The 27,622-nt window shown below is 40.9% G+C and overlaps 3 protein-coding genes across 5 annotated transcripts in view; all 3 read left to right on the top strand.

Moving 5' to 3' along the window:
- Nucleotides 1–932: 932 nt before the first annotated feature.
- On the top strand, nt 933–6,356 carry LOC148332268 (transcription factor Sox-10-like). Its single transcript, XM_088302156.1, has 4 exons — nt 933–1,059; nt 1,338–1,955; nt 2,257–2,528; nt 4,346–6,356. Exons 2-4 carry the CDS (start codon nt 1,519–1,521, stop codon nt 5,134–5,136), a joined length of 1,500 nt encoding a protein of 499 aa, XP_088158282.1. The 5' UTR covers nt 933–1,059; nt 1,338–1,518; the 3' UTR covers nt 5,137–6,356.
- A 1,858-nt stretch (nt 6,357–8,214) lies between these two features.
- rnaseh2a (ribonuclease H2, subunit A) lies at nt 8,215–17,561 on the top strand. Of its 3 annotated transcripts, none has more exons than XM_088303423.1 (9): nt 8,215–8,314; nt 8,540–8,671; nt 9,851–9,922; nt 10,253–10,379; nt 10,458–10,545; nt 11,142–11,279; nt 11,471–11,558; nt 11,649–11,772; nt 12,763–14,712. In XM_088303423.1, the coding sequence occupies exons 2-9, from the start codon at nt 8,545–8,547 to the stop codon at nt 12,914–12,916; spliced, it is 918 nt and encodes a 305-aa protein (XP_088159549.1). In that variant the 5' UTR covers nt 8,215–8,314; nt 8,540–8,544; the 3' UTR covers nt 12,917–14,712. The 3 variants fall into 3 exon arrangements, with proteins under 3 accessions (XP_088159549.1, XP_088159548.1, XP_088159547.1); XM_088303422.1 differs by lacking the exon at nt 8,215–8,314 and adding an exon at nt 16,786–17,561 and having other exon boundaries at nt 8,524–8,671; nt 12,763–12,935; XM_088303421.1 differs by lacking the exon at nt 8,215–8,314 and having other exon boundaries at nt 8,524–8,671.
- Nucleotides 17,562–21,528: 3,967 nt separating this feature from the next.
- LOC148332266 (microtubule-associated serine/threonine-protein kinase 1-like) overlaps nt 21,529–27,622 on the top strand; it is a 60,351-nt gene continuing 54,257 nt past the window's right edge. The window contains exon 1 of the mRNA XM_088303417.1: nt 21,529–22,112. Within this exon, the coding sequence (XP_088159543.1) occupies nt 22,074–22,112 (39 nt within the window). The 5' untranslated portion in view covers nt 21,529–22,073. The remainder of the gene's footprint in view (nt 22,113–27,622) is intronic.

The following is a 27,622-nucleotide window of genomic DNA, read 5'->3' as shown; positions in this document are numbered from 1 at the left end:
TGGGCCGGTGCTATTGATAATGTTTGGTTATGAGAAAATGGTAAATTGAACAAAAAAAGCGGTTCCCCTATCGAAAGAGCCGCATTTGCGTAGAATCCTTTTTTTCTGTTCATGTCTCTCTCGCCCTCTCACATGCATACACGCACGATAACGCACACATAAATAAACAAATATTACTTCTGGTAATTTACTTTAGTCTCAGATTGAATATGAAGAACATGCAGCACTTTGACCTGCAATCAAAAGCAAGAAATATTTTAATAGGGTAATACGACCACTTAGTTGGTGACTTCATAACAATTTCAGACAATCAATCATTATAGATGGATACATAATATGAATGTTTAATGAAATACGCTTTTATATATTGTTTCCTATAATGGTATTTCATAGCAACATTGTGGCTTGCAACCCTAATATGCAAACTCCCGCACACCTGTCTAGATCCCTTTTCGTCATTTTCACTCAGATATTTTAATACTAAAAGTTGTAACTCGACATTTCCTGTATGACACCCAATCAAACCGGTGAACTCAGCCAAATTGGACTATTTAGATTCCCCTCCCTTTCTGATTTAATGCGGCCGCAAGATGTAATAAGTCAGTGGAAGATTGTTTATTTGTTTGATGTAGCATGTCAACACTTGCAACAAAGCTGGCCTTCTCCGTCCTCTAAATGGGCTCACTGTGGACTCGTTTAAAGCGACTCTCATGTCACATCTCACCTCTTCTCTGTTGGAAACGTTGCCGCGACGCGCGTACTGTACGTGCTCGACGTTAACGCCATCCTGCTCTGGTCCAATCGTCCATTGGCGAGGCAAGACCCGAGCCAATGGAAGCGCCGGGTTGCGCGGGGGTGGGCGGGGCCAAGTGTGTGTGCTGGAATGCTGCCTCTCTGGGAATGTTTTCCACTTTCAATCTCCCCCTTTTTTTTCTCCCTCTCGCAGTCCTTCTCACAAGGCGCTCTTTAAGCTCCGGTGTCGCCACACAGTGCAGCCATTCATCGGCTCCACAGCCAGCCACACGCACTCCCATGTTGAACCACTGTGCGTCTCTACTGGTAAGTTATGTAATTTTTTTAAAACAATTATTAACGTCAATGAAACGTTTACGTTTAAGCGATATTGATTTGGCCGAATATTTTGGGGGGATTGGGTTTTATATTATATTCTGATGTAATGTTCAACATTTGTTCGATTAATTTTGCGTCACGAGATGCCATTTAACTTGTGTACCTTTAATTTTTCAAATTTACTGACCGTAAACAACTATGATGATTTAATTAAAACATAGAACGTTCTTACGTATAACTATACTCTGTCGTGTGTTTTCCTGCAGGTGTAGCGGATTTCGATGCGTAAAAAAAGGATCTGGCTACATTTACGCACCACTATGGCTTCGTATTAAAAGAGTCTACACTATCTGGCACGATCTCAGACTCCACATATTCTATTCGAAACCCATTTAAATCAAGTTAAAGTTGTTTTTAAACAAATTGAAAATATATTTATTTTTAAAAATGTCCGGAGAGGAGCACAGCATGTCCGAAGCGGAGCTGAGCCCCGGAGGTTCGGACGACGCTCACTCGCTCTCACCGAGCCACGCCGGAGCTCCACCCGGTCACGACTCACCTCTGACCGGGCCTCCGCCTCAGCTGACTTCGCTCTGCGTGGCGGACGGCTCCGGGGACGACAGGTCCACGATCAAGTCGGAGGAGGACGACGATCGCTTCCCCATCGGCATCCGGGAGGCAGTCAGCCAGGTTCTGGACGGCTACGACTGGACTCTGGTGCCCATGCCTGTGCGCGTCAACAACGGAAACAAAGCCAAGCCTCATGTCAAGCGGCCCATGAACGCCTTCATGGTGTGGGCCCAGGCGGCCAGGAGGAAGCTGGCCGACCAGTACCCCCACCTGCACAACGCGGAGCTCAGCAAGACCTTGGGCAAACTGTGGAGGTTTGTATGAAAAAGGACACAACGCGCATACAGAAACACTTCATTTCCTGCGTAATTTGCGCCAGAAGGAGGGAAATTAGGAGCCCAGATTGGACGACGTGAACAAGACAAACAGCAACTAAAGCGTGTAGTTTGTCCGAACATGTTCAATTTGCGTTTCAAACCACGAAAAGTCATTTGAGCTCCCAATTACGCGCGCGTCTTGATTTACGCGCGGCGCCAACGCGTGCTATTTGCGCATATTTTAACTTCCATATTAACTTCGGAGAGTAAAAACCGCTCCTTGTTCTCCTTCCTGCAGGCTGCTCAACGAGAGCGACAAGAGGCCATTCATCGAGGAGGCCGAGAGGCTGAGGAAACAGCACAAGAAGGACTACCCGGAGTACAAGTACCAGCCCCGGAGACGCAAGAACGGCAAACTGACGCCCGCTAGTGAGTCGGACAGCCCGGGTGAGGGCGAGGCCAGCCACTCCCAGTCGCACTACAAGAGCCTGCATCTGGAGCACAATGGGGGCGCGGGGTCACCTCTGGGCGACCTGCACCACCATCACCATCACCACCACCACCCTGCGAGTAGGTGGCACTCCATACCAGTGGCCTAGGACAGTATAGAGGGGGTGGGGGCCATTGGAAAAAAAGGGGGATATCTAGTCGCAACAGTGTTTGGGTAGATTGGGGCATCATTAACTTAGAAAAGAAGAAATAAGTAGTACAATTGAGCAAAAAAAAAAATGGGTTGCACATTTTACATGTGGTCAACTGACGTAATTTATTATTTCCCGCAAAAATATTCTGAAGATATATAACCGGTTCGCATTATGGGTGGATGGATGAACACGTGATCACGCAGTTCTGCATTGTTTAATTAGCACGTTGGTGGCCCTGAAGGGTTGGAAGTCCCATTAGCAGTCAGATAGTGACTCGTGAGTAGTCATCACTATCAGTGTGATGCAGGAAATTATCCAGTGTGTTTTCCTTTTCGTTCAAACGTTTATTTACAATTTCATTTTCCTTTCCAACTATCTATGTCTGCGATATATAGAGAAGGTAAAATAATGAAACTGTTTTCCACTAGATGGCACATGGTACATATTTAACCGTGCAGCCACTTTTGCTTGCACTTTGTTTGGTGTGAGTTTGTTTTCTAATCTAAATGTATTGGCTCAATAACGTTTAAGAAACCGACATAACTGAAATGTAGCTATACATCTTTAAAAAATAATTAAGTGGACTCAACTCATAGGTTTATTATGTACCTTCTGCCATCTAGTGGAAGAGGATTTTATTGTTCTTAATGTCAAAAAACTACGCAGCCGGCTTAAATGGTTGAACAAAGATACTTTCATTCTTGTAAATACAGTATGTTTTTTTCAGACTGATTAGGTGAAATTGAAGAATTTTTAATGAAAATTTCCCAACAGATAATCTTTCATGGCACTCTTGCGCGCCACTGCTCATTGGCTGGTTATCACTAAACAAAACTATTCATCTTAATCGTGCAATGGCAGCTATTTTGCTGAAAATGCGTACAAACAAAGCAGTAGAAGCTCTGAATAAATTAAAGAATTAATTAATTAGTGCACGGCAGCAAGATTAAATCAAATTAATCAAATTAAGGATGATGTTAAATAAGGTTAGCTGACTGTTTCTCGGACTTTTATTCAACTCAGACAGATATTTTATGTTAGAACAATCTAGGAAGATGCCACAAAACAAAACAAAAACACAAAAAGTGGTTTGGTCAATTATGTACCTTGTGCCATCTAGTTGAAGAGCATTTAATTGTTCAGTCTGTCGCTTTAAGTCACTTGCAATGACGGGTGAACAAAGTAAAGTAATTTTCCCCAGTATATGTATTTTTTTTTTATCAAATAATGTTTGGGATATTATTGATATTGGTTATAAAATATTCTCTTGCAATTTTTTTAAACCAAATACTACCTAAAAAAATACTAAGTTTGCCAAGTGCCGTCATCATGACAGCATAAAAATGCAGTGGGGTAAAAGTCATATAGAAAAATAAAATGATGATACAAGTAAATTTTAATTCACATGAAAGTTGTGTCAAGAATTGCAGCAAAATAAATCTTTGAAATGAAACGCTTTCAGGTGATTAAATAAAAAAAGTAGTTTCCTTAACGTTAAATACAACTGAACTCTTCTAAGAACTGCAAAGTGTTGACAAAAAGTTGAAGCCATTACGCATAATTTGAAAATTTAATTCAGTGATTCTTTCATATATCACTGGAGAGAGCCCACGTAGCACTCAGAAAATCATTAGTGTAGTATATTTATGATGTCATTTTCAAAATCTAAAGCCACTTTATTGATTTATGTACGGTATGTGTTCTCCTGGTTGAGTTTCTAAACTAAGTATATGTCTCTTCCAGGTCAGGGTCACAGCCCCCCCACACCGCCAACCACCCCAAAAACAGATCTCCAGTCAGGCAAACTGTCAGACAGCAAGCGGGAGGGAGCAGCGGGAGGGGCTGGAGGATCAGGGGGTTCCAGGGGACCCCTCGGTGTAGGGGGCGAAGGGTCCTCCGGCGGTCCATCGTCATCCAGCTCCAAGCCCCACATCGATTTCGGCACCATGGACATCGGCGAGATCAGCAACGAGGTGATGTCCAACATCGAGCCTTTCGACGTCAACGAGTTTGACCAGTACTTGCCCCCCAATGGGCACCCCCAGGGTGTCGCCGGAGCCCCTACTGCTGGGACCTCAGCCTCGTCCTACGCCTACGCCCTGGCCGCCGCCAGCGGCCACTCGGCCTGGCTCACTAAGCAGCAGCAGCAGCAGCCTCAGGGCTCGCCCACGCCCTCTGACCACTCCAAGGCTTCGATCAAAAGCGAGTCCGGGTCCGGAAGCCACTACGCAGAGGCCTCCTCGTCGCCTTCGTCGGGCGCGCATGTCACCTACACCCCGCTCAGCCTCCCTCACTACGGCTCTGCTTTCCCCTCGCTGGCCTCCAGAGCTCAATTTGAATACGGAGACCACCAAGCCCCCGGGGCGTACTACACCCACTCCAGTCAGGCACCCGGGCTGTACTCAGCCTTCTCCTACATGGGCCCTACACAGAGGCCTCTGTACACCACCATAGGCGACCCCTCTAGTGTGGCCCCCTCCCACAGCCCCACACACTGGGAGCAGCCTGTTTACACCACGCTCACAAGACCCTGAGGGCGGACGGAGTTCAGGAATATATGGGAAGTGTGTGAGAGCAACCGTGCGCGTGCGTTTGCTACTTGGGGTTTGCGTGACGTATGCGTGTGTTTGTCTGTCTACGCCATATTGATGTAATATTAGAGGTTTTTACTTTTTTAGATGATAAAATGCATCCAAGGGGGAGGGGCGCAGATGTTCATTGGGGGTCTGCAGCCAATCTAAAAGATACATTTGGAAACCGTGTGTGCCATCCGGAATGTATGAGTGGCGATGTACAGCAACTGGAGAGGAGCCAATAGATTGTTTTATATACACGAATGATAACACATGAAAGGTTCATGGACTGACATCATCCCATTTATTAACCAAACTAAGAGACTCTTGTTTTTTTTTTTTTTTTTTTCTTGGATCATTTTTTTATATGAGTAGTGTCATCGATGTTGATATATTAGAGTAACTTTAATGTCACTGACATGATAATACACTTACATAGCTTCACCACTGCTTCTGGAGCATGTTTCGTTTCAACTTGGCGCCCAATTAAGGGTTATTTTTGATAACGGCGACCCTTTTTCTTTGGCGATAACTTGTTCTGTCTGTGTGTTTCTGTGTTTCTATCCTTTACTACTTATTTGATCTGAAGCATTTATGGGAATAATAGGAAAAAGAGAGGGAAAGAGCGCTTCTATTTCACGTTTTTTTGCTCCATCTTGGACACTTTACCTCAACTCTCATTGTCATTTAGTGCCAATAGCAGAGAAGACTATCCATGCCTACTCAGTTAGCAAAAATGTTGAACTATCTCACTTTTCTTTCTTTGTAACAATTTGCAAAATCAAATCTGCGGTACAAAGTTCGATCCAGCCCCTTGAGATGATTGGCCAGCTTTGGGTCCTGCCAAGGATTACTTGGAATTACATGTACAATTGTTCTGCATGTTTTCTACTCCACTGTTCTTCCTAAAGAGCAGCCCAAACAGGCTGCCGTACTTTCTCTCTGGCAATGTGAACAAAATTCAAAACCACGGGCTTTACTTTACAATATGTGATGCATTCTTTCCTATTTTATACTGACCCTCTTACCATGCAGTTATTATTTTGTTTTGCTATAAATATGCCACACCTTTTGCTTCCTCTATTTTTTTTGGATAATTCTGAATAGTTTTGTAAAGTGTTTGCCAAGTATTTTGCTTCCTTACAAGAAATAGCAATGTTGAAATATTATTGTTGTCATCTATTAAATCAATTTATTTATAAAAAAAAAAAAAGTCTTGTAAGATCAGTTTATTTACAATTTATGTCAATGTATGTGAATAGGAACCCATTCGAATGTTATTTTATGTAGCAGGCACATTTAGGATCGAACACATGCTGCACTTAGCCAGTGAAGGCAGCGCAAAGTAAATTATAAACACGCTGCTGACGTGTGACCTGTAATAATAACGCAATCAGCGCCCCAACAGCTTAAGCTGTTTAGTGTGTTTGTATGCACGGTAGGCTAAAATGGACTACTAATTCCTAGCATTTAATCGGCTGGGGACGGCGTTTTACTGCAAAAAGACAAAGAGAGCCATTGAGCGAGTGAGAGGGATAGAAAGTGAGAGAAGGGGAGGGTGTTAAGAGGCAGGGAGCAGGCCAATTTCAGCCTTTCAGCAATGGCCTGCATCGCACGCTGCCCTCTTCTCTCCACCTGAATAAATCCATGTCAGACAAAATCAACTTCAAATTAGCTTCAATGGGGGGGACTTTGTATTATATTGCCCCTGTTCCCTTAATGTGTTAACTTAAATCTGATTGCACCAAGTAATGTCACAGAACATCCAATGGCAGTTTTTGTGCATTCATGAATATAAAAACAGTCATCCATTAATTTTTTTATACCATGTAGCCTCACCGGTTACCTGACTTGGGAAGTCATTCATATCGACAATCGTTAAAACTAATATTCACACCATCACTGAGTGTGAACTGAACTCATATTGAAGTCGGAAGCGTGAGCCACTTGTTAAATTTATTTTTGTCATGGCACACATTGCAGTTATCGTTTCTTTCAGAGGGTTGTGATGACAGAAAATCATATGAATGTACAATCACCATTATCCGCTGCATTTACCGTTATATTGGAGGGGTCGTCAACTCCGGTCCTTGAGGACCCCCAATCCTGTGTATTTTAGATGTGTCTTTCCTTCAACACAGGCGATTCAAATGATCAGCTCATAATCAAACTTTTCAGATGCCTGATAACAATCCTGATCATTTGAATCAGATGTGTTGGAGGAGGGAAATATCTAAAACATGCAGGAACAGGGCCCTCAAGGACAGGAGTTGTATATTTTAAATTACAAATTTAATTTGTAATCGGAAGTATGGATAATAGCGGCAACAAATATGTAAGTATAAAACTACTGATGAATTTATGTTTACAAAGTTTTAATAAAAAATAAATAAATAAAAAAAATAATAAAAAAAAGAACAAACAGAAAAACACTGGTCATGTCTTATAAAAGTTGAACTTTTGGAACAGATTTTCTTCAAAGTGAAAATAATCATAAAATAACAAAACAAACTAACGAACAAATAAAACAACACGTTTTACACTTTATTTTCTTTAGTGGGCCACATAAAGGATTTGGCCCGGCAGATCTAGCCCCCGGGCCTTGGGTTTAACATCAGTGCTGCTATTCTGTCTGTGAACACAATACATAATAAATAACTTTATCAGCACAAAACTTACCCAACACAGCAAGAAATAGAAACGTAAAGAGGTCATTTAAAATGAGAACCAACATTAGGAAAGGGTGATTTGAATCAAAAGAGCTAAACACATGGAGAATAAATGGAATATGATTATTAGATTTTTTTTAGCCTGTATAGAATCTGTGCTAGTGGTTGGCACGTCTGCCTCACAGTCAAGTGAACTCCAGCTCGAATGTAGTTTGTAGCGGCCTGAATCGGAATGATGTTAAAAATACAACAAAAAACGAATATGAACTACCTAAAAGGCCTTCACTTTTCAGGCTTAATGTTCCACTCCAGGCCATGAGGTAGCAGTATAAAACATATCCGCTCTTGGGGTTTATGACGTCATTGAGAGGCGCGAATTCTCCTGCTTCAAAGTTTTCTCTCTTATTTATTTACACGCGCACAAATCATACATATCCAAGCTGGGAAAAGTCGTTATTCTTTCCCACAAGGTAAGGTAATTCATAACCTAGAATGAGAATAGACAAGCCTAAAGTCGTGTCAAACCGACTGGAATCGCAGTTGAAGTGCTGAATGTCTTTAACGTACTAGTATTATATGCATCGTTGTTTAGCATAGCATTTAGCTACATTGTTGGACATAGCAAACAGGTTCCCGACATTTTATGACGTCAAAGTGACAATGTTTTCATTTATGTGAAATGTCTTTTCGGGCAGCGGTCATGGATACCAGCGCCTTCGACGCCGATAATTCTGTCAGCTGCCGGCTGTCCTCCATCATCCCTGAAGTGTGCAAATCAGAAGACTGCTGCCTGGGCATCGACGAAGCGGGCAGGGGACCGGTTCTGGGTATGCTGCGGGTTGCCTTCATCCGCTCATCTCATTACAGCTTTTCAACAAGTATCCCAACATTTTTAGATGGGGAAAAAAAAGAAAAAGTGTTTTGAAATCATCATTGTCTGATTTATTAAGCGTTGAAAATCCATCGCAATAGTGGTCTCTAACAAAAAAAATTGCAAAGATTTGTGTACATAAAATTGATCAACTTGAAGTTTTCTCTTTTGGGTAACATAGTAAAGATCTGTTTTCGAAAAGAAATGTATTTAAAAGTTTTCAAGTGATTGACAGCAGTGCTGTTTTTGGCAGGCATTTTAGATTTAGTCTCAGTCTGTTGAATGAAAATGTTTTTTAGTTTCCGTCACATTTTGTGCTTCCCATCCGTGATTGTTTTTGTTTAGTTTTAGTCGACGAAAACTCAAAAAGGTTTTTACTCTAGTGTTAGTCGATGGAAACTTCCCAAGAAGTTTCAGTCTAGTTTTTGAAAATTTAGTCGACGGAAATATCGGTATACAAGGTTCCCACCCAAAAGAAAAGACTTTCTGATCGACTACAAAGGCTTATGTATTAGAAACAGTTAAAATGGTAACAGTGAAATCAATGATCATCGCTCCAAAATAAGCTGTGAACCAAAACTTTTTATTTGGTAACAGTTGTTTTAACAACGTGGACTTGTAGTAAACCTGTTCTTATACAGTACCACAAGTACGAACTCTATCAAACATGTCTTCTTTACACGTAACATCTTGCTGTTATTAGAATTAAATAGTCTACTGAGTGCCATGGTCCGTCAAAGGAAAGCGTGTGAGTGTGAACTGAGGCGAATGACCACAGACGTGTTGTGTTTTGTTGTGCCGGCGTGCGTTACGGCGTGTGCACCCTGCGTGTTGTCCCAGTGGTGGGTTTGCCCAAACAAGGATAGGTTGCACCAGCATTGTAATTTTTTGAAAGACAGATTTCATGTACAATAGCAAATTATACCATAAATTTGTGTCATAAACATCTGACCGACCTCACTCTAATAATTTCGTCCTGTCTTGTATAACATTAGAACCTTCCCAAGTTGTATTAATTACCTGTGAGCGAATCACCAGCAGATTTTTGTGGGTGACTTTGACTGAGCGAGTCACTCTATGATCCACATGTCAATTCAATTGTTTTTATGTGCTTTTTCTTTTTTTTTTAATCCAGGACCAATGGTTTATGGAATATGCTTTTGCCCCATTTCCAAAAAGGAGGATCTGAAGGGTTTAAAAGTGGCAGGTAATTATTGTGGTACTGCTGTTGCCTTTTTACTAGCCAAGTAAAGTAAGTTTTATCAGTTTGCACTTCATAAAGCTAATTTGTTGTGTTATGTTAGATTTCTTGCCAGAAGTATATTATTCAAGTCAGACGTTTTCCGCATTAATTGTGAAAGGGAAATTAACACACCCTACTACTATTCTCCTATTCGATGCTGTTTTTATACTGACCACTGCAGGTCTAGAATCACGCTGCTCACACTTTAAGTATCCAACTGAACTCCATATAAGCATGTACTGGGTGACAAAGGCACCGAAGAAATGATCATATTTATCTTTCATCCCTTTCTAGATTCCAAAACTCTGTCAGAGTCAGAAAGAGAGAGTCTATTCAAAAAACTGGACGATTCCAAAAGTTTCTTGGGCTGGGCCCTGCGTATTCTCTCCCCCAACACCATCTCCACCAGTATGTTACAGCGGTATGTTGGCGAATGCAGTGCAATGTTCATGTAGTTGTTGTCAATCAATGCACCAACTACACCTCTGCTTTTTTTCAGGACGAAATGCAACCTGAACACCCTGTCACATGACACGGCCATTGGTTTAGTTCAGTTTGCACTGGACAGTGGCGTACAGCTCAAAGAGGTTTGTGAATTTTATGTTTTTATTTTGTGCGGTGGAACATCATCATAATGTTCAACCATAATTCAGTAGGTGAATGCCGAACTGGGGGGTGGCAGGAGGTTCCCAAAGGGTTTTCCTATGGAAACGATTGTTTTAAAATGATTGGAATGGGTGGAACGGTGGATGACTGGTTAGCACGATGGCCTCACAGTGCAGAGATGCAGGGGTCGATTCTAGCTCCGGCCTTCCTGTGTGGAGTTTGCATGTTCTCTCCTTGCCTGCTTAGGTTTCGTGGTTTCCCACTCCTGTTTGCTCCCACGTTCCAAAAACATGGTAGGTTGATTGGACACTCTGATTTGCCCCGAGGCGTGTTTGTGAGCGTGGATGATTGTTCGTCTTTGTGTGCCCTGTGATTAGCTGTCAAGGGTGTACCCCGTCTAGTGCCCGCAGATACCTGGGATTGGAGGCGAAGCGGCTCGGATAATAGATACATGGATGGATGGATGTTAGAAATGGAAGTGTACCACTACCCAATGTGTTTGAATGAGGTTCTACTTGACACAGAATCCCCAAAATACAATGTGAAGGGCCTCAAATGTTGCCCTCCTTCTCCGCAGGTGTTTGTGGACACAGTGGGCCCTGCCGAGAAGTATGAGGAGAAGCTCTCCAAGCTGTTCCCAGGCATTGATATCACAGTGAGGCCAAAGGCTGACTCCCTCTTCCCGATCGTCAGTGCAGCCAGCATCTGTGCCAAGGTCGGTCCCCCTGCAATAAACCAGTCACACATTGTTACCTTTTCTTGCATTGCACTTGATTGCCTGCAGGTCCAATTCGCTGCTTTTCCTATAAGTAATGTGCTTATTTTGTTTTAAATTAAATTCCTCAAAGATGGCGGCAACTTGTCACGTTGCTAATATTAATATTAAAATTTCATGTGGCTGGTCAGGTGGCCAGGGACCATGTTGTGAAGAACTGGAACTTCACTGAGGACCTAGAAGACATGAATACAGAATATGGCTCAGGATATCCGAATGGTAAAGAAAAGAATGAAATACTTGATGTTTGCCGTCAGTGTCTTTGTAATTACTAATGTACTGTTTGCAAAATCGTTGTGTCGCTCATAGACCCAAAAACTAAAGCGTGGCTCCTGAAGTACTTGGACACAGTGTTTGGCTACCCCCAGTTTGTGCGCTTTAGCTGGAGCACGGCCCAAACTTTGATTGACAGCAAGGCTGTGACTGTCCATTGGTAAGTGTTGTCGAATTTTTTTTTTTTTACTTCAATAAAACAAGCATTTTTTTCCACAAGATCCCAGGTGTCTTGATAACATGTCTGCTTTCATCAGAATGACACCCAAATAATCGAGAATTACAGCTCACCATTTTTTTCTATATCACTGAAATGAGTTTGTTGTGATGGAGTGGCCCTGTCTCTTGCAATTGACCCAATGTATGTTCAATTGTGCCAGTAGCGCTCCATCCCCAAGCTGTCATTTAATTTTCAATTTGTGCGAATCATATGTGTAGCAGATGCCAGGTTGAGCTGCGCGATTGGATCCAAGTAAAACCTCACTTCCAAAACCCACTTGACCACACTGACTATTTCACCAAACAATCAAGTATACGTTGCATATGTGAATCTAATATTCACTTGCGTTAATCCGCACATCAAAAACGCTTGATACTGATTTACGTATACCTTTTTTCTTTGACATTTTAAACAGTGTACTCCAGCTTTGATTTGAAAGTGGCAGTTCTTTGCCCAGCCTAGTTGCCAAGTCATGGTTGGAGAAATTGGCAGCAGTCAGAATGGCTCGCAGACACTTTCCCAGACATCCATTTATATATTTACAAGCATTTAAATTGTCGGTTTTACCTCTTATGACCCCCTGAATACATGAGATCACAGATTAGAGATCTAAAGCATTTGATTTATTAACTAGAATTAAAAGGTGATTTAGTGTGTCTTTGCCCTTATTGGTGTAAAGTAGTCCATAAAATACACACAAATGTGTCTAAAATTTCATGAAAATTAAAGTTAATGGCTCTTCCTGTAATTATTAAGATCAAAAGGAAGAAAGAAATGCTTTAAAATTTTGCTTTGGTTTGCATTAAGATGTGTGACACCTGAAAAGTCTTTCATTTCTGGCGTATTCCAAATGCGCTAGACATTTGCCCTGAGGACATGAGCGCTGACCACAGTGTGAAAGAAAATCACACGAGTTGAATCTCTCCTCAGGGACGATGACGAGGAGGACGGCGAGAAGGCGTCGCAGCGGCTGGCCAACAGGTCCATGCTGTCCTACTTCAGTGCGCCAGGTGGCGTCAAAAACCAAACGCAGGCGCACCGCTTCTTCACAGAACGCAGGCTCAAGAGTATGGACACACTCTGAGGACTGGCGTACATGTGCTGTGAGTTGCTTGGGCACACACAAGCAGCGGGACAAGCACATTGAATATCTTTTATTTGTTCAAATCCGTTTTACTCATAAAATGTCTTTTATAAAAGGTATGTAGGCTTTGTTTGAACAGGAGAGGGGGCAAAAGATGAGGCAGGGTTGCAAAAGATATTGTTTTAATCCCAATTATGCTCTCTAGTGGCAGTACGAAAAACGACATGTAATGCTCTTCAAAGCCATGTTTTACATCGCTGAAATCTACGAGTTAACCAAAAAAAGTCAAAAACAAATCCTTCCAATCACTCATGGAAGGTAATACTGTATAATGTTGCACAGTATTTATGGACCTTGCCAATACAAAAAAAAATCCACAATAAGAACAAATGATTGGTGGACGCTTGCATTCAACACATTGAATTAAATAGGGCCTGAAATTGACATTCAAATAACTTTCAGAAATAAGTTCAAAATTCTTGAAAATAAGCATTTAAAGCCAGCTTTAGGCTCTTATGTGTTAGACACGTTTCATATGGTAAAGACATTTCGATGTTTGACATCAGTCTTGCTTTTCGGACTAACAATCATACAAATCACAACAATAGAGCTGCTGTATTTATAGTAATCAACAAAGAATACATTTTAAGGATGAGGCGTGAAGATATGAAGACATACAGTTCGCCTCTTTGCAAGGTGTTGCGCTGGTCTTGAGATGGATGCCAAATTTTGCCGCAATCCCATGCAGTCCCTGTTTTGAAGTGGGACCTCTTCCTCTCGTTGAGTCCACACCATGCAATGACGACACCATCATGTGTATCATATCACAAATTAGAAAGATGCACCGTCCACCTGCAGCCTGTCCTCAGTTGGCATCAGGTTTGTGCCGAGATTCCTGGATCTTTTTCCCGCAGTTCATAGCCAGAGTGGACACGGCGAAGGAGGACAGGATGATAATGGAGCTCCCCACGAAATGAGACGAAGCCCCTCTGGTGGTGGCCCTCAAGGCTTTCTTGGCGAATGACTCGCGGTCGAAGGCTCCGGTGGCTGACGCGGTCTGGGCAGCGGCTTCCATAGCCGGTTCAACTTCACAACCTGGTCTTTTGTGAGTTAGATCCCTGGTACGAGGCAGGAGGACAACACCTTGCTGGCCTTAATATGTTGAGTCCCGTCTGATTCGTCCCTTGATCCCGTCCTTGACGGTCATTTATAACCTCCCCTACCTCGTGTCTCATCCCTCTTAAGAGGCCAGTTCTTCTCCTGCGTCAATGGGATTCAAAATAGTTAGCATGGACTAAGGTGGCGGACTATTTCAGATCAAGACTGGCTGCCCAAATGCCATTAGATCAGCCTGTCATTGTTTGACTGTATTTAGTGGAGTTCTTTATCAGACAGAGTGTCAAAAATGTCATAAACAGTAAACTGTACTGCTAATTGGAGGCCAGGTGTTCTCTTTTCATTTATCACGCTTTGCTCACTGAGCGAATATAGATGTTTTTAACTGGTCCTAATCTGTTTCAGGACTCTGGTCGCCCTCCATGTGTTTCAAAGCATTTTGCAATTTTTCATATGGGAAATAATGGAAATTGTTCCAAGTGATGCAGTGAGGTGACTCTCTTCACATAGACTATGCGGTATTAATGTTGTTATTTAATGAGCGAATGTTGCTTAAGCCATATTGTACTTAATACGTGACGTGTGTGCTTTCCTACATCTAAATACTGGTCAAACATTTCCATTGTACATCACCGGTACTCGCTCTGAGAATCAAAATTAAAATCTTTTAATTCCTCACTAATCAGAAGACTCACGTGATTGACAGCAGTTCCAATTTTTCTGTGGGTTAAAAGGCTAATTTTCCAAGAATTTGTTTTCTGAATTCTAAATTCTACTACTTTTGAGGCCCTTTCGTTTTGGTGTACTGATAGTTGTCCCAGCACATGGAGCAATTGCTCATTCTGTAGCCAAATGGCTAAAAAAAAGAAATAAAAATCTAGGCACTGGCTTTCCACAAATATTCAATCAGGAAGATTAATAGGGGCAAAGGTGCACATGAATTCAAGTTAGCCACTTAGAGCTTCCAACTGGCCTTTTGTTTATGTTGACTTTGGTCAGCATTTGGGAATGATTCACTCTGGATTATTATTAGTTGGTCAAGACTTAATCTATTACTTAGTTATTACTACTTATTCTTTATTTGCATCAACTGTCTGCTCTGTTCTGATTTCCCTTTCATCGAATATTGTCGGAAAATCAATCTTATAGCCGTTTAATGTAAGACAGGAATGTACTGTACACTATCTGATGAGTTATGCAATAACAGCTTCAGCAGTTTTTCCGCAACGGGAACACACTGTACAAATTTGCGCTTTTAATTAAGCCACTTATTCAATGATGCACTTATGTAATTTCTATGTATGGATTGTTTGTGCAGACAAAACGTTTGACTACAACTCTGACGATACCCATCAAACTTTGCTTTTTTTTTTGAAGCGCCAAATACCTGATAGTTGAGGTCACGCCGTGTCAGCAGGTCTGTAATCCTTCAGATTTGTTCCACACAGTCCTAGTTTCTTTTCAGGGCGTCTCTTTAACCACACTAATTGGATTGTACTGGTTCTTCCCCTACAATTGACACAGAAAGCCTCCCTCAAAGACTCTGTGTATACTGGTGACTCACGCCAGGCTGAGGAGAACTTATTTTTTACCCTTATGTTACATAACCGTCTTTCAAAACATTTCAGCACGTAATAAATGATTAACCACAATGTCTGACGATAAGCCATCAGCATGTGTTTTGACACACCATGTACCTTGTATCTTCTTACCACATGGCGTCTCCATTTTCCCTCAATGATTTGGCAGCTGTTGTAAACCATGATAATAAATGCAACCGAAGATTGAAAGAGGTTTGACAAAATAAATTCTTAGTATTTTGACGAAATCATCTATTTATCCATTTTTTGTACCGCTTAGCCCAGGTGTGGGCAAACTACGCCCCGGCGGCCACATGGGTGAATTAATCAACAGGTATTCCCTCTGGTTTCAACTTCATCGACCTGTTTGAAAATTAGCTGTGAAATGGAGAATCATTACATCTGAGTCAAAAATGTCCCTTTTGTGTACATGTGTCCAAATACTTTTGTCCTGCCTAATGTGATTGCACTGATGGTTACCTGGTAGATTAGTTCTGGATGTGCTTATTCTTGTTAGTTTGCAGCTGTTCTTGAACAGAAACCAGCTCCTTTTTGAATGGTAAGCCTTATTTCAACATGAACTATTTTTATGATCTGGGAGTGGTGCCCAAAAGTTACATAAATATATACAAATACATTTTTCAATCTGTGTTTGAACCGCTTACCACAACCCGATAAATCAGGCGTGGGCAAACTACGGCCAGGGGGCCACATGCGGCCCGTTAAGCGTTTTAATACGGCCCGCGGAACTTGAAAAATATTCAATGAATAAACCTTGTTAATGTTTTATTTTCTAAATACTGTGTTTTTTCAAAGACATATATATTGTTGTAATGCTTTTGTTCACATTTATTGAAAATTAAATATTTTTTTTCTCCGATGAGGTGAGGTTACCAAAACACTCCATCCATCTGCTCCTGGTCCGGCCCCTCTGTCCGATTTTAGAACCCATTGTGGCCCTCAAATCAAAACGTTTGCCCACCCCTGCGATAAATGATGATGCAGTCCCAATCTGTCCATGTCAAGTAACACTACCCCAGTTTAAAAGCCACTTAACCCTTCACACTGCTTCTAGATCAGTTGGCCTGTTGCAGTCACCTGAGCTCACCTCTACTTTGCATCTCTGACAGCTCTCTGCATCTATGACTGCTGATTGCGTGTTGTTTTATTTAGAGGTGCTTCTCTGCAGAGAGCAGGCTTTTAGCACTGCTGCAGTCTGACCCACTTGTACGCAGACAGAAAGAAGAAGGAAGGAAGGCAGAAGCATTGATGACTGCAGGCTTTTGGACGAGATGGCGGATGACTTGAAAAATGTAATCCATTCCTTGTCACACCAGAACATAAATGTTCTTTGAAAATTATGAGCATATGAATTATGATTAGAGTGAACTCAAACCCATTCACGATATGCCTTTTTTTTTTTTTTTTGTGGAACATATCTTAAGCTATTTTTTGGTCGCTCTTTCTGTAACTCCTTAAAATGGTGACAATGGTTAATTGTAAAGTAATAATTGGTGTCAAGGAAGTGAGCTGACATGTTGCATCTTGACTGACAGACTAACATGTGTGCGGGAGAGGAGCTAAATTAGGGCTGGATTGCTTGGGGAAATTATGGAGGGTCTTATCTGTATGTACTTGTGCTCCTGGTGGATTTTATTTTTTAAGAGTAATGTAAAATTAATTTGAAATGGCTTTGCAGCATTAAAAATACTATTCAAGGACAGCACAAACAAGAGCTCATTTTGTGCCATTTTTGCAAAAATCAACTCATTCAAAATTGTAATATTAAGGTACTATGCTGTCCTGCACAAAAAAAAAATATTTGGCTGAATGTAAATACTACAATCTAAAACCAGAATTTTGAGGTTTGATTAAAAAAATAAATAATTTACTCAAAGCGCCACTCAGTGCAGTGTCTGTATTTATTATGCATTTGGTAACCAAATGCAAGAGCAATTACGAATAAAAAAATCAGACATTCTGGATTAAATTTTTTTGCATTAGAAAATGCTTCGTTCCAACAATATACAGCCAAAGTATTTACCGCTTTCTTAATGAAATTGATACGTCTCCTCCCACTGTTCTGAGTTAGAGAAACCCAGGCGTATTTTCATAAACAACTTTCGGATGGATGACTTGCATATGAATGAGCCGACAGGGCATTCAGCTTCAAGGGCACTGAGAGTCAATTATATTATTTGCGTGTGATTTTACGCTTAAACTGAGAATTATGTGAATAACATAAACATCTTACGCTTCAATAAATTCCCATGCCAGCCATTACAGAAGCACAATGAAGTTATTCACTTTTTTTACATCAAATGTGTCATTCGTGTGCTATTTTAACTGCCTTTTCTCGCATTTAATGTCCAAGAAAGGTGAATTCATACAACGTACAAATCAGCAAAATAATGTCTGCATGCTATTGTTTATTTTATTTTATTTTTTTATTTTATTGACACGCTCACACAGCCATTTTGAATGCAAGCGGAGGCACTTAGAGCACATGAAGAGATGTGAGCTGACGTAGCGTTTGTGAGAGGGGCTTACCGTGTCGGGAAATGGGATCGTGCAAGCTGCAGACATATTCCACATCCCAGCCCTCATGCCGGGCTTTTGCTCGGGACTGCTGACCCCTTGTGACCTCCCTCAGGGCGTCTTTTCAAACAAACTGACATCATTCCTGAAAGCTTTTGTCTGTGCCTGCTTTTTGCCAACAGTGCCACACTGCCCTTCCCAAATCACACAATTAATAAATGAGGGAAGAAAAATGCAAAATTCATGCGCTTTCATCAATTATTAAATGCTAATAACAATAAGCAGCATAATAGAGGAGTCCGACAAGCTGCTAACTGGGTCACGCTCTCAAACAGAATATTTCACCTGCTGCTTCTGGTATATACTTATCTACATTTTAGTTTTACCCAGCAGTCGCATATCGCCATGTGTTTGGCCTTTTACAATTTGAAACAAGGACAACAAAGGAAATTCAAATTAAAGAACAACTGAGTTCTAAAATCAAATTACTGTACATACATACAGGTCAGGCGTGGGCAAACTACAACCGGGGGCCACATACAGCCCGTTAAATGTTTTAATCCGGCCCGCCAAACTTGGAAAAAAAAAAATAAATGAATAAAGCTTGTTAATGTTTTATTTTCTAAATATTCTGGTGTGTCAAACACAGATATTTTGTTGAAATGTTTTGTTCATTTTCATTTAAAATTAAATGATTTTTTTTTCTCCAATGAGGTGAGGTTACCAAAACACTCCATCCATCTGCTCCTGGACCGGCCCCTCTGTCAAATTTTAGAACCCATTGTGGCCCACCAATCAAAAAGTTTGTCCACCCCTCAGATAGGTGCTATACACTTTTTATCTTATATGGAGCTTTATATTCTTTGGAAAGGTGCATGAAGAAATATACAGTAGGGCAGTTCAATTTTAAAAACGACTGCTTTTTAGTATGTTGTATGTTTAAGTATGAACTACATCTGAAAATGTGGAGAATAAAATATATACTGTATAATCTTACCATGGCTTAATGATTTTTATTTTATTTCATATTTTAACGTCAAATTACAAATATCTGGTTTTAATGGCACACGGCACTGACAATAAGATAAATCGAAAATTAATGGTTTAACTTGTTCAGCACAGACATTTAATCATTTCTTCTGCGTTTGGTAGCATAAAATCAATTTATTGGATTGATAATGAATCTATGAGCTCCCGCTAATTCAATTATTTCTGCAAACAACATTCACCAACCATGATGCCATGTCTTAAAATGCGCTCATTTGGAAGCATGGCAAGTTCAATGCAAACAAAATCCTTTTTTCCCCTCAAATATTGTCCCGCATGCTCCAATCATTCTTCAAGCGCATCCTCCACTTAAGACAAATAAACATGATCACACGCCACCCCTTAACACACAAAAGGGTTTTTAACAGTAATCACCTCAAGTCTTCTCGGCTTGTAAACATGTATTCAATAAATAAATGACCTCAGCCCCCGCCAACATCTCTAGAAATACAGTATATAATCATTTTAACGTATCACTTAAATTTCAAGGATCTGCCTTTCAGATTCAAACCATAAACCAATATGCTGGTCCTCCCCCTGAAAGCCGAAATGTCCGACAGAGGCACATCAAGGACTTTGCCCGAGCAGTGCAGTACGCAGTTACTAATACACCGCCGTGTTGTTCCATTAAAAGTTGATTGGATCATCCCTTCACTTGTCAATACAACCCCAATGCGTGAGCGGGAAGTGGAGCTGATCCCTTCCCCAGAGGAGCTTCTTGTGTAATGTGCCTGTGGAGAAAAAGTTGCTTTATAAATCGCCATGGTGGCACAATGAGTCAAAGCTAAAGCTCGGTCATTAACCATTGGGCGCTGACTCAAGAAGGATGTAATACTTCCTGCAAATTGATCCTCTGTGACAGTTGACGGGATGAGAGTAAAGCAGGATTTTGTCTTTATCTTGGTTTATTCAGATAAAAAAAAAGTTCAAGCTTTATACTTTGGATATGAAAAGTCTACACACCCTGTATACAAGACAGGTTTTTGTGACGTAAAAAAATGAGACCAACCATTTCAAAAAATCTGACCTGTAAACTGTACAAACCATTAAAAAGTAATAATTTAGATAGCTGAAGAAAAAATGAAAAATTGAGATATTATTATATTTGGTTGCACAAGTCTGTACACCCTTTTTTAACCGGAGATGTGGCTGTGTTCAGAATTAAACAGACATATTCAAACTTGTGTTAAAATGCGAGTTACTTGTTAAAGTGTCTCTTACTCCAAACATTTTCTTTCCAATAATATGTTCTATGTGGGCCCAATAGACCAAACACGGTATTCTGCTTAATATTGCATTCTTGAAATAATTAAGTAGCAAGATCTACTCATTTCAACCCCCATAGCCCGTGGCCATTTTGACTGGTGTCATTTTATTTTTCAGCATGTGGCAAAATGGCCAGCGCCTGAGATAAATAAAAACAGGTGGATATTGCTGCTTAATTCATATTCCACAAATATACAATATTCACCAGAATGCTGTGATTAGACAAGTGGGGTTGCATAGTACATATTATTAATTTTTTTTACTTGACTTTCACTTTAAATATGCCACGAAACAAGTGAAGACTATCATCATTGATTAAGTGTAGAAAATAATGACATTACCAGCAACTTGACATCACTCCAAAACTGATGAAAAGACTAGAGGGAAACTAGCTGGCGGGAATGCCAAGAGGCAGACGGCAACATTGACGGAGCAGTAAGAATTTCTGTACTGACTTTTTGGAACGTATGCCAATTTCCAGTTATCATCGTGGAAATGAGAAATGGAGTAGTTTGGCAATGCGGTACCCTTATTTTGGGAAAACGCGTGAAATCTTGTTTTGGTACAGGACTTATCAAAAATTGAATTGTTTTGGATAAAAATAAGTGCAGAATATTGAGAGATTGCAAAAACACATAATTTCTCGCTTCCATTTCAATTTTCTGAAATGTGTGACCATGTAGTTCATGGCCATTACCAACCCCATATGGGACCGGGCGCCTACTATTTAGCACATTCAGTGAAATGGTGCGTACATTGTATTTTTCAGCATTTTTTTGTTTCTTTGTCCGTGGCGCAACAAAAGTAAGGATTTTTTGTTGTGCTGTTGTTGTGCTTCATTAGACTTTAGTTCACTTCCTTTTAGATCGATGAGGCTCACAAATATTGCATGAAATCGATTCATGTCATCACATTCGTTGCTCAGCCACTTTGCAGCGGATAGGCGGGGCGGGAGGGGGTCCCATGTGTGAACTCCATCGCTTCCCCACCCCTCCCTTACGGATCCTCAGTGCGGAGCGTCTGGTCTCTGGGGGGGTTAAACGTCACCGGGTAGTAGGAAGCGGTTGTTGTGGCGGAGCTCAGGATGGAGTAGAGGTGGCAGTGGAAGGGGAGAAACACAATGACACGAAGCTGCGTGCGTTTGAGGTGCGCTCGGACACATCCCTTCTGCGTGGATGCTGCTTTCCTGCAGATCTGAAAGCTACCGCAACGCCGTCGCCTTTATGTGCGTGATTACAGCGATGTGCCGTTGATCGGGCGTGATGATGGCGATGCGTTCAAGGAACTCCTGCACGGTGTCACCACTCCCGTGGATTTCTGGACCCAACACCAGAAGGCGGCTTATTTCACGAGTGTGTGTCTGCCACTTCCTCGTTGTTTAACGTTTGACTTGTGAATGGATTCACACTCGTGGTCCAAGATACTGTTTGCCATCGTGATATTCACTACATCCTTGCTAAATTATGTCCACTCGAGCTTCGATAGTTAGCTAAATTGACTCGCGTCGCGTGCTCTGGGGGGGAAGTCACGTGACATCGTGGCGTCGTCTTGTGAACTCGTTTAAGAAAAGAAACTACAGGGGCCCGAGACACCCTCCAAGAGGTATCACCATGGACGACTCTGGCATCATACGAAGAAGAAGGCTCCAGGTAGGAACTGCATTCTTTGTTAGTTCCTGTTCAACCCCCACGTCATTTATTTTCTATTGTACTGTACAATATTGAGTGTGTGTTAGTGTGAGTTTAACAGGTCACGCGTTACAATACAATACAATAGAAATTTACATGTCACATTTCACAACGGCTGGAGCTGTAACAAAGCGCTTTCCATATGGTGTAATATAAATTAGTGGGTAGCTAATTGGTCTTATTTAGCAACATTAAATCCAAGAACACCAACTAATTTAGTGTCCACACTGTATTGCATTATCCCCTCATGTTGCTCCATCCTCAAAATGAGGGATGATAACACAAAAAACAGCCGACCTATCTGCCCCCCCCCGTTTGGTACAATAAGTTAGCTTTTATACAAAGCAAGGCATTAAATATACTACTCTTATAGTGTGTATGCAAAAAGACCAACACAGCACACTGTACCATAACATCAGTAATTATTGATAAATAAGGGAAGTTACTAAAAATGTACCACTGTATTTGTGTGGAAGTTAGCATGTGGTTTAGTTTTAGCTCACCATTGACACGTAATTAAATCATTATAACATCCCATAAAACAGCCCATCTCACTTGTTAGCCACAATGCCCTCAGTGGCTTGTTCCATTTGTTCCCCTTTTTTGTTCTTCAATTTACCGTAACCATTAGCTTGTTGATAGCTCATTGACATCTAATTTGTTCACATGAGTCACATTTTACAGTACCATGTCAAGTTTATAGAACCCTAATCGCAAAAAAGTCCCAAAGGGCTTCACAAGTTCACACTACACGCAAAAAAATCAACATCCACCCACCCGAGAAAACCCATTTAGAGGGGGCGGGAAAAAAACCTTGTCAAGGTATCACAGAAATCAGGATCCCGCTTACAGAATCAAAAGGATGCTGAGTGGCCAATATTTATCACATGATATAATGTTGCACAATGGTTGTTAGTTTTAGTTTTTCATTGATTGCAACATGTCAAGAAAGTCACATTCTATGATTAGCAAGCTTGTTTAAGCTAATACGCAATCACGCTGGGGGGGGGGGGGGAGGGAATGATACTAAAATCCTACCATATATGGACGCACATAGTAGTGCAATTGATTCATTGATGGCTCTTCGTATTTTGAAGGTGACAAAATAACATTGTATGAGTTAAGGCTGACGTCCACATATAGCAGACCTCGGCTGTAGCTCAGTAAAATACTGGCATTAAAACATGTTTAGAAAGTTGAGAGATAAATTATCCTATCCCATTAAAAGTATGTAAAAATAAAACATATATTAGTAACTAAGCCCCACTGCCGGGGAAAAAACAAAACGTTAACAACTGGTGTGGCTTGTGTATATATATATTTTTTGTTTGTTTGTTTTTCCCCCCAAAAAGAATTGCTGCGGCGTATACGCAGGTGCGTCTTATAGTCCAGAAAAATACAGGCGCCCACCCTAAAACTGTTTAAAGTTGCCTATATTAATAATTTATACTCTATAAATTTCATTTAATACCTTTCATACCCATCTCACTTTTCCTTTCAACTCAACTCATCTTCCGGGCTTAGCTGATTTGATTTTGAAAGAGTGCAACTTAAGGGCACATGCACATGCGGCGAAGACAATCCATGCTAAACTGAGCTCCTCACTAACATGCTTGTCTCCATCAAAATGATTCACTTCAACATCTTCAATATCCTTTCACCAACTGTGCTACTGTCCTATTCAGACAATAATTTGTCGCCATTTTGTGGTTGCTAAGGGCATTTCGGAAAGAGCAGAAAACCACAAATATGTTTGTTTTCAGCGGATAACTGCGGATAGGTTCCATACACCTGTCATTTAACAATATGGCTGTCTATTTGCATGATGTAAACTAGTGCATTGCACGCCATTTATAACGTCACAACCTCATGTCGGTAATGTTTTAAAGCAAGGACCCCTGTAATCAATTAGTTGATTGTTAATTTTCCCCAATGTCAATCTTGGTGCCATCCCTTAGAAACTTGGTAGTGTATTTTGGGGAAAATTGTGTCAGTACGTAATCTAATTTTATCTTATCGCATTGCGACACATTTATCATTAACGGTTTCAAATTCAACCGGATGGCGTTCGCTGCTTAGTACCACACAACAAAACTGTCATCAGCCACCCTTGTTTGCAATGCCGATGAGTTTACAAACACATCCTTTTCCCAAGTTGTGACTGAAGTAAGCGTTGTCGAGCAGAGTGGGCGACAAAGCTCTGGTATGAGTTTCAGATGTACATTAAGCCGACTTGAGCCTTGAGCACTAAAAGCAGCTTAGTCCACATCTTGTGAATGAAGTAGGTTAGTCGATATCTTGTACACTGGTGGTTGGCAGCAAACGCCACGGTGCGAAACCTTCAAGGTTTTCCACTGCAGTGAAATTAATCTAGCAAAGCAGCAAATGCCCACGATGCGCAACTACCGACTGCCACTTAGCTGCCTCAACATGTATTAATTTACAATTAAAGGACTCGACTGCGCTTCGTGCCATCTGCTACACAGGACTGCTCATCATTTATGAACTATAGACATGCCGAATTGGACGACTTCCTGTGCAAATGTTGCCCAGTTGATCATTACTGGGTTTGACTGTAGGTTGGATTAAAGAACACTAAATGAAAAATGTACTAATAAATGCCATTGAAGCCATCATACCGGTACATTTACAACCACAGAATCCAGAATCATTATTGCAGGAACATAATAATCAGGTTTTTAATGCGTCTCCAGGATGTGGGCAGCCAAGAGCTCCTGTCAGACACACAAAAAAAAAAAACTGTAATATTGCGGGAAAAAAAATCATACAAAAATAAAAATGCAATAAAGAGAATGTCCTCATTTCAACAGAAGTAACCTTTGTATGTGAAGAACATACTTTTTTCTTGTAACCTAATGATTTTGTCATGTTATTCTCTGTAATTTTCTTTATTCATTGTGCCTCCACTCCTTTCTACATTAGTGAGTCAAGCAATGCTTTTTGGTTTAATGAGCTTGTGCACCTACTCACTCCCTCACATTTACTGTACTCTGACTACTGTATGAGTGTGTTGATGCCCGTATGTGCGATATGAAATCGACCCACGACCAACCCCCCGCCACACTCTCCCTTTCCCACTGAAGTGGTCGATATCAATATCGGAGACAGAGGAGGTCTAAATGTTGAGGATGTGGCACAGTTGTCAGGCCCATTAGCAGGACTAATGGTGGCCTAAGAGCGCCGTGTTACCCTCTGGGAGGAAGCAGAAGGGCGGCCTAAAACGCCCCGAGGCCTAGATGAAGAGGGTGAGAGAGAAGAAGGCTGTATAGCTGTGGGCTCCGATAGACCCCAATTAAGTGGCTTTTTCCAATATCAGGAGTGTGAGTCAATTGTTAAATTAAGGAAACTGTGTATATGAAATATACACTTTTCTCATAGCAGATGGGCAAAATTGTGATTTGAGGGTTATGTTTCACATATAGGTTCCATAAAGTGTTTTTTATTGTCTGGTCCTGTTTGTCAAATCAATATCGGGGTTCTCAGTTTACGATGGTCCTCACATAGCGGTTCAGAGGAACCGGTGCGCAATCAGCTGAAGCATAAGAATACGTCAGTATGGGAAGGCACCCTTACGTGACTAGTATATTTTTTTTTCATATGGCCAAGAGTTGACCGTAGCTTTTCATAACTCCTCCGTTTGTCTAGGTTGATGATCGACTACGGATTACGCACAAAACAACACTAAATAAATAGACAAACAAATTATTTAAAAGTGGGTAGATGGAGTTAAAGATATTCATTTCACCCTCTAAAAGTCATTTTAGTAATAAGTGCATTTTTGGGTGAGTAACACAGGCAAACAAAAATAACTTAAGTGTGTTACACACAATACATGATTTTTTTAGTATCTTTAATGAGAGCCCTACCGATTAATCGGCCTGCCTTCTTTGTACTTTACTGTATTCTTTGAAAATATGTACAATCACATATTTTGATTAGCCCACTACATATTTTTGCTTTTTATTTAAGGTATTCATTTATTTTAAAAGAACATTTTATTCCGTGTTATTCTATGCATTTTATTAACACATGATAAAACGATAATACAAAATTGCCATTCATTTCATGATATTTTTTTGAACAATACATTTGATTTTTATCACTCGTTTACAGTATAAAACTTCAGTAAAACCTTAATTCTTCCCATCCCTGCTAAAATAAACACACCCTTATTCACAACAGGTAATATAAATTAAACAAATAACCAACACAGTGCACCACAAGCATGCCGTAGTACCAAGAATATCCTGTGGGAGTCAGTATGGTGCTACATGCGCTCAAAACTGCCGTAAAATACAAAGAAGGAAACAGTAGTAATCTTTCAGACAACCGAAAAATCCGACCTTTTCAGACTTTGATCGCAAAGGAGGCAAAGTAATCAAATTTTGCCAGATTGTACCCCGCTTATGACTAACTTCTTGTGTGTCTCGCTTCCGGCTTTAGTGTTGTATTTTCCTCCTTTAAGATGATGTTCGAGTTGTTTAGTATTGAGATGAGACATTTCCATCCCCACTACTGAAGTGAAGGTTATTGTGCCATCAGTTAACGGTCGGTGTCAGGAGCCTGCTTAATACACTGCTCCCCCGCTCACTAGCGCAAAATCACAGTGTGTGTCTCGTCGCTGTCAGGGGTATGGAGGACATCATACACACATGCATGCACACACACACACTGAGAATAATTTGTCCAATATTTTGTTCTGGGCAGTGAGCCCATTTTCAATATGCTAAGCACATGGGGATAAGAGTCACTCCAGAAGAGGCAGCTCACTTGTGTCACTCACTGCTTTGTTCAGCTTCATCAAGACAGTCGGGCAAAATCTCTTTGTTTGGTGGTCACAAAAAAATTCTCATTCAGTCCAAAACATGTATTTTAGTCCACTTGAAGACTCTAATAACCGTTTACCTGCATTGTTTGCTGGAGTTTGTTCTCGTCGTCCTTCTGAAAAAGGACCACGTTTGCTGTTTCCTGTTGGTTGTTTGCAATTCATGCTATCAACGTGGTGTGGTTTTTGCAGTTTTCTGATTTACGAGTGGAAAAACAATAGCCTCAAACTGAAGCGAACTGGGCGGGTATCATACACTGGAATGTTTTTTTTTGTTAAAACTGCACTTTTGACTCTCACCAGGTAATCGGATTTCCAACCACATTCCAAAAACATGCATGATAGGTTGATTGAAAACTCTTAAATTGTCCATAGGTTTGAGTGTGAGCATGGATGGTTGTCTTTTTGTGCCCTGCGATTGGCTTGCAGCCCGTTCAGGGTGTACCTCACCTACTGCCTGAAGACAGCTGGGATAGGCTCCAGCTCACCTGTGACCCTTGCGAGGAAAAGCGGCTTAGATAATGGATGGATGGATGAGTCAAGGCAAAGAATATGTATATTGAAGCTGCTAGCAAGATTGGAATGTATTAGAATTTATGGTCCTCGAGCTTTGCATGCAAATATA

Source organism: Idiotropiscis lumnitzeri, chromosome 8 (genome assembly GCF_059441095.1).
Source record: "Idiotropiscis lumnitzeri isolate Australia: NSW breed Sydney's pygmy pipehorse chromosome 8, RoL_Ilum_1.0, whole genome shotgun sequence".
In the NCBI taxonomy this organism is placed as follows: Eukaryota; Metazoa; Chordata; class Actinopteri; order Syngnathiformes; family Syngnathidae; genus Idiotropiscis; species Idiotropiscis lumnitzeri.
This window is presented reverse-complemented; position numbering and strand designations above follow the sequence as displayed.